Below are 7,686 nucleotides of genomic sequence, written 5' to 3' on the forward strand. Positions count from 1 at the left end.
TGGTATAGGCAGTGGGGTGCTGAAAAAGCTTGAAAATGGATCTTGAAAGTGCTTGAATTTTACCCTGCAACAGATGCATGGAGCAGGAGATATGATATGTAAAGCAGATAAGGCTCTCAATGCTAGAGTTGTGCTGATGATGGTGAATCACTCTATCCTCTCTTCCTGATAACATTCATTAAATCAGACATAGAATGGAAAACAGTTTGTAGGCTTTGTTGAATAAGGCGAGTTCAGTGTATCATAGAGCTACAGTGAGCTACCGTGTAGTGTGGCATAAATTAATATTAAGGGTTGATGACAACAACAGAGAGAGACATAAACTGAAACATAAACTGAAACAGACATAAAATAAAACCTTTAGAACTTGATCTTAGGTAACCTCGATTAACATAACTGTAAAAACTGAATTGTATACATTTGATCAAGTAAAACACTGAACTACCACAATTAAGTTTTTAATCCATGCTGTGTGTATACATGTGAAAGCTCACAGGGGCCATGCAGGGATCAGGTAGAACACTGGAGTTGAGTGAAGCCTCTGTTGTTGCCGTTGCTGTTGCTGTTGTTGTGTTCCTGAGAGCTCCCAAGTGCTCATGAGAAACCTCCACTATAATGCGTGGAAGCAGTGGAGGCTCATGAAGTGCTCATGAGAAACCTCCGCTAATGCTATAGAAGCACTGGAGGCTCATCAAGTGCTCATGAGAAACCTCTGCTAATGCTGTGGAAGCAGTGGAGGCTCATCAAGTGCTCATGAGAAACCTCCGCTAATGCTATGGAAGCACTGGAGGCTCATCAAGTGCTCATGAGAAACCTCCGCTAATGCTGGAGGCTCATCAAGTGCTCATGAGAAACCTCCGCTGATGCTATTAAAGCACTGGAGGCTCATGAAGTGCTCATGAGACCTCCGCTAATGCTGTGCTCATGAGACCTCTACTGATGCTGTGGAAGCACTGGAGTGAGCACCAGCCGAGAGCACATCCACCCCACTTATCTGATCTCAGAAAGACCACCAGTTCAAAACAGCTCACCTAATTATTCATGTGGGTGCCAGATAAGCATGGAGGGTGCTAGATATCTGCTACAATGGGCCATTGTATTCCCCAGCCTACTTATAAGGTCGTAAATGGCCTTTTAAAATAGCATTCAAGCATGAAGACCAGATGGCATACATTCTATGTTCATATCAGAGAACAAGGTAATAATCCATTCATCCATTCTGTGTTTTCTTTAGGTGACAGAAATGTGGTAAACATTTCATCTGGCCGCGGTCTTTTTCAGAATTATTGTGATATTTCAATTCTTGCATTACAGTATAATGACTATTTTAATATCTATCGTCTACTTATTTATTTTCGTACTTTCTAAAGTACTATTTCCGTTGGGATAGGTATAGCAAATGTGTGCTGTTGAGAGTAAGATCCTGTTTCTATTTCTCCACCCTTGGAGAACTAAATGCTTTCATAAGGACTGAGGGACGTTTGAAATGCACAATTTGGATCCTCGTTTTGTTGACCAGACCGGGTGTCCCATTCATCTGCTCCTCCCCTCTAATGGCCTGAATAAATAGGCTCTTTTTGGGTTGATAAAACAGCCCTGCACTTTATTTATTTTAAAATAGTGGCTCTCCGCTGCCAAGTATAAACTAATTTGTGGAGGTCCAAATAGATTTTAAATTGCATCCCGATGCATCAGTGGGATAAAGCGCGTGGCGTGTGTCTGTGTCTGTGTGTGTGTGTGTGTGTGTGTGTGGACTCATTTGGCCTTGCCAGGTGGGGAGGGGACAGAGGACTTTCGCTGTTTGATAGATGAGGGGAAGAGGACCAGACTCCAAGCTGACATGCCCTAAACAGAAACTACAGGTGCTGTCTTTACCCTTCTCTCTCGCCCCCTCTCCCCCCCTCTCTCTCTCCTTCTCTCTCTCCCTCTCTCTCTCCCTCTCTCCCTCTTTCTCTCTCCCTCTCTCTCTTTCCTTCTGTCTTCCCTTCTCTCTCAATTCAAATCAATTCAAATCAAGGTTGCTTCATTAGAATGGCTGTATAGGTACAGTGTTGCCAAAGCACAATTAAAACAGCATAACAATTAGAACATTGACAGCATTATCATCTCTCTTTCTGACGTTATTGGCAAATAGTGAAAAAGTAGAAATAGTGTTGTCAAAACATAGAACATGCTCTCCATCTCTCTCTCCCTCCCTCTGTCCCCGCCTCTCTTCCAGACCTCCTACGGTACTGCATCTCGTTTTCTCTGAGCTGTCCTCCACGTTGGACGTTGGACAGAGGAGGCCTAACAGCCTAGCAGGCCCTCCGGTGCAGAGTGTTTGGACACAGACAGGTGGGATCTGGATAGAGCTGCTATTGAGACTGCATTAGTCATGGGCCTTTAATACCCTGGCTGCATTTTTAATTTTTAATTATTTGTTGTCTTTGTTTTGTTTCATTTCATTTGGTTTTGGCTTTTGCATTAATGTTCAGAAAAATAGTATCTGTGCAATGCTAGCCATTCATTTCCAACATAAAAGAAAAAATGTAAAGGGTTAGGGGGAAATGAGAGAGAGAGAGAGAGAGAGAAGGGGAGAGTGTTTGTGTGTGTGTGTGTGTGTGTGTGTGTACGAGAGAGAGAGAGATGGGGGTAGAGGAAGGTTCCAGAGGTATGCAGGTACTTTTACATCCTCATGGAAAATGCATTTGGCATCAAAGACAATGGATGCTCTCTCTCTCTCTCTGTGTGTGTGTGTGTGTGTGTGTGTGTGTGTGTGTGTGTGTGTGTGTTGTGTGTGTGAATGGAAAACTCATACACAGGCGGTGTGACAGCTGACATAGAGAGTGCACAGACATGAACTCCCATGATGCACTTGAAGTCTGTGTTTGATCACATGACTTCCTTTTGGACCCACTCAGTTCCCCCAACTCACAGAGAGACACATATGGCAGCCATTTGGACAGGGGTATTCGAGGACCTCACACACACACACACACACACACACACACACACACACACACACACACACACACACACACACACACACACACACACACACACACAAACATCCACACACACGCACACACACACACAGACACACACACACACACACACAAACAAACATGCACACGCCCACACACACGCACACACACACGCACACAAACACGCACACACACACAGACACACACACACACACACACAAACAAACATGCACACGCCCACACACACGCACACAAACACGCACACGCACACACACACACACACACACACACTCACACACACATGTAGACACATACAGTACACAGCTCACACATATAAAACATAGATCCATTCCCTTCCATGACATGGAGAGCTGTCTCTATCTTTCTCTCTCACACACACATACACACACAAACACACCAGTCACACCTCCATCTGCACACATGCGGTGCACACACACAGTGCCTGACCAATCTGATCTGAGATCAGAGCGATGGGACCTCACCCCTCATCCTTCACACTGAGGCTGACACGCTCTTGCCACAGCGAAGGACTACTGTGCTGAGACAGACACTGCAATCCACTCTCAGGCAGTCAGTCAGTCTGTGAGGAGGAGTGTGGGGAAAGAAAGAAATCTTTCCAGAATGTTCTCCCCCAACTGTGCCCCCCCCCCCACCTCTTTTCCCTCTGTCCTGTGATTCCCCAAACTCAGCATTTTCCATTGCCAGCTCATCGGATGCCTGGTTGGAAAAACTGTGTCTGTATGTGAGTGTGTGTGTGTTTTTTTGTGTGTGTGTGTGTCAATGATGGGGGGTAGGATTGTTGGAAGAGAGAGAGACCAAGATGGGGGGGATTTGGAAGGGAGAGAGAGAGGGAGGGTGGTTGGAAGTTGGAAGAGAGAGAGAGGGAGAGAGAGATGGAGGGGGTGGCTAGAAGAGAGAGAGAGAGAGGTTGGAAGAGAGGGGTGGTTGGAAGAGAGAGCTGAGAGAGGAGGGGGCTGGAGAGAGAGAGAGGAGAGATGGAGGGGTGGCTAGAAGAGAGAGAGAGATGGAGGGATTATTTGAGCAGTGTGTCAGTTGGCTTGGCCCAAAAGTTGAATTTGATTTGAATCTCCTCTTTACAGTTCTTCAGGGAGTGTGTCAGTTGCCCCAAACACACACCTACACACACATCCTTTCTCCGTCTCATTTGTACAGTTGTTCAGTGAGTTCAGAGAGGAGAGAGGGTTATGTGAGTGTGTCTTACTTTGTAGAGTATAAGTAAGTATATATACTCTTTTGATCCCATGAGGGAAATTTGGTCTCTGCATTTATCCGTGAATTAGTGAAACACACTCAGCACACAGTGAACACACAGTGGGGTGAAGCACACACTAATCCCGGCGCAGTGAGCTGCCTGCTACAGCGGCGCTCGGGGAGCAGTGAGGGGTTAGGTGCCTTGCTCAACGGCACTTCAGCTGTGCCTACTGGTTGGGGTTCGACCAGCAACCCTCCAGTTACAAGTCCGAAGCGCAAACCAGTAGGCCACAGCTGCCCCCCAAGTATTGCATTCTTCTAAGCAACCACTGTGCATGTATGACCAATTGACCTTATGCACGGAAGGCTCTAAGAGTTTTTGTGCGTTCCATTTGTACCTGGTGACGGTCTGTGACAGGTGAAACAATGTAACTTTGAAGTCGTCAGAACTCGCCTTGAACTGAGGGTGCTCTGATTTGGTACGAGAGGCGCTTTTCGCCAGACGACTTCGCTGCGTCGCATAATTTGCACAACTTCCTGTTTTTTCGCCCATCTCACTACTCGTAAGAAGAGCCCTGCGTACAAATGGAACACACAAACAATTTGTGTCAGCTGGCCAAGTAGGTTGCACGCCACCCCCTCTCACTCACACTCTCTGTCTCCTGGTACAAACTTTCCATACTGTTCTAGCTTCCCCAGTTTCACACACTGTCTGTCTGTCTCTCTGTCCTGTCCTGTCCTGTAATGTCCTGTAATGTCCTGTTCTGTCCTGTCTGCACTCTACTGTATGCTTTGGAGTGTGTGTCTTTGTTTTGTCTCTCAGTCCTTGTCTCTTCTCCAAACCTGAAGGAACTCACCCTGTGGAAACACACAAGCAGTCTACTGGTTTCTGTGACTCACTTTGGTCCCTTCTCCACTCTACTCATAGTTAGTCACCAGAGTGTGTGTGTGTGTGTGTGGGTGTGTGTGTGTGTGTGTGTGTGTGTGTGTGTAAAAGAGACAGACAGGAACAGAATTGTACTGTGTGTAAGCCACACACACAGGGGCACACACACACACACACAACCTTCCAGACAGCTTAGTGGATAATACTCCATGAGTTTTAGCATCTCTGCTGGCATGTCTACCTCACTTGCCTGCATGGTGACTACAAGCTAATAAAACTACACTCATGACGCTAACAGCTTTCACTAGAATCACATTACAATTACATTCTCAACACAGTCCAACCTCATCAAATCATACCAGCTCTTACCCACAATCCTCTGCACTTACAGAGATCCCAAAATGCAGCCAGTGAGACACTCTAAAGTAAGGACTGAAAATTGTTCACTGTAATCTCCATGTGTCTGCAGCTTTTGCAGTTGCTTACCTGCTAAGTAACAATTCTTTGTTAGTTTGTTTATGATACTAGTTTCATTATGGATATATATATGTAGACCCTTTCAAGAGAGTTCCATTATCAGCATCATAGTTGGCCCCACAAGACTTCCGTTTTAACATTCCATATGTTATCTTAATGCAGAGGAAGTAGATTGGGGCCCAAATAGAACGTTCAAGCATTGTTTTTGTTTTTATTGTTGAAAGGGTCCATACTTCTGTGTGGTTTCTCCTCAGATTGCATGCAGAAGTCACGGGTGAAAATGTGCTCTCTGTCTTTCCCTGCCACAGAAATAGAATGTAAGTGAGTGTCTGGAGATTCTGCTCCGCAGAGCATAGAGTCTGGCTGCCCTGCGATATCCCATTACTGGAGCCACCAAGGGCATCCATCTGAGCGCCCAATAGATTTCTCCACCGCACTTTTTTCATCCCTCTCTCTCTTCCTCCCTTTTCTCTCCTTGGCTCTCTCCATCCTCCCGGTGGTCTGCTGGGGGAGCGAGCGAGCGAGAGAGGGGGAGAGAGAGAGAGAGCGAGTGTGCGTTCATTCATCCCTCATCCTCTTAAGAGAGCGAAAGCGCATGGCGAGAAATCAAAAGGGCAATAAGGGAAGTGCCAAGGTCTATTCCCCGAGTGGACTTCACCCAGAGAGAGAAACGGAGAGAGAGAGAGAGGGGAGGGAGGGAGAGAGAGAGGGGGAGGTTGAGAGATAGAACAGAGGTAAGGAGGGGGAGAGGGATAGAGAGAGAGAGAGGGGAGGGAGGGAGAGAGAGAGGGAGGGAGAGATAGAACAGAGGTAAGGAGGGGGAGAGGGATAGAGAGAGAGAGAGGGGAGGGAGGGAGAGAGAGAGGGAGGGAGAGATAGAACAGAGGTAAGGAGGGGGAGAGGGATAGAGAGAGAGAGAGAGGGGGATGGGGGAGGGAGAGAAAATAAAGAAGGGAAATAAACAGATAGAAAGTGCTGCAAGCTGAGAGAAGTCTACGTTGTTGCCTCAATAAACTGCTTAAATGCAATTTGATTAGTTGGATATAGCCCAGGATTGGCATCAGGTGAGATGCGGCAGAGAGCTGAATCAGTGTTTAGCCAGGCGGGCGAAGACGAGGGCGGGTGAGGGTGGAGGCGCGGGTGAGGGTGGAGGAGCGGGTGAGGGTGGAGGAGCGGGTGAGGGTGGAGGCGCGGGTGAGGGTGGAGGAGCGGGTGAGGGTGGAGGCGGGTGAGGGTGGAGGAGCGGGTGAGGGTGGAGGCGGGTGAGGGTGGAGGCGCGGGTGAGGGTGGAGGAGCGGGTGAGGGTGGAGGAGCGGGTGAGGGTGGAGGCGCGGGTGAGGGTGGAGGAGCGGGTGAGGGTGGAGGCGCGGTGAGGGTGGAGGAGGAGCGGGTGAGGTGGAGGCGCCGGGTGAGGTGGAGGCTGGTGAGGTGGAGGCGCCGGGTGAGGTGGAGGCGCTGGTGAGGGGTGGAGGCGCTGGTGAGGGTGGAGGAGCGGTGAGGGGTGGAGGCTGGTGAGGTGGAGGAGGCGGGTGAGGTGGGCGGGTGAGGGTGGAGGAGCGGGTGAGGTGGAGGCGCTGGTGAGGTGGAGGAGGCGGGTGAGGTGGGCGCGGGGTGAGGGTGGAGGCGGGTGAGGTGGAGGAGGCGGGTGAGGTGGGCGGGTGAGGTGGAGGCGGGTGAGGTGGGCCTTGGTGAGGTGGAGGAGCGGGTGAGGTGGAGGCTGGTGAGGGTGGAGGCGCTGGTGAGGTGGAGGCGGGTGAGGGTGGAGGAGGCGGGTGAGGTGGGCGCGGGTGAGGTGGAGGAGGCGGGTGAGGTGGGCGGGTGAGGTGGGCGGGTGAGGGTGGAGGCGCTGGTGAGGTGGAGGCGCGGGTGAGGGTGGAGGCGGGTGAGGTGGAGGAGGCGGGTGAGGTGGAGGCGGGTGAGGTGGAGGCGCGGTGAGGTGGAGGCTGGTGAGGGGTGGAGGCGGGTGAGGGTGGAGGCGGGTGAGGGTGGAGGCGCGGGTGAGGGTGGAGGAGCGGGTGAGGGTGGAGGCGCGGTGAGGTGGGCGGGTGAGGTGGAGGCGGGTGAGGTGGGCGGGTGAGGGTGGAGGCTGGTGAGGGGTGGAGGCTGGTGAGGGGTGGAGGCGCTGGT

At 50.2% G+C, this 7,686-nt stretch overlaps 1 protein-coding gene across 1 annotated transcript in view; it reads right to left on the bottom strand.

Annotated features, from left to right (window-relative positions):
- Positions 1-6,653: 6,653 nt before the first annotated feature.
- Positions 6,654-7,686, bottom strand: part of LOC125285620 (vegetative cell wall protein gp1-like) — a 3,648-nt gene continuing 2,615 nt past the window's right edge. The window contains exons 2-3 of the mRNA XM_048230150.1: positions 7,345-7,686; positions 6,654-7,133 (exon numbers count right to left, since the gene is read on the bottom strand). The exon at positions 7,345-7,686 is cut by the window's right edge and continues 77 nt beyond it. Coding sequence (XP_048086107.1) covers positions 6,654-7,133; positions 7,345-7,686 — 822 coding nt within the window. The remainder of the gene's footprint in view (positions 7,134-7,344) is intronic.

Source organism: Alosa alosa, chromosome 20, assembly GCF_017589495.1.
Source record: "Alosa alosa isolate M-15738 ecotype Scorff River chromosome 20, AALO_Geno_1.1, whole genome shotgun sequence".
In the NCBI taxonomy this organism is placed as follows: domain Eukaryota; kingdom Metazoa; phylum Chordata; class Actinopteri; order Clupeiformes; family Clupeidae; genus Alosa; species Alosa alosa.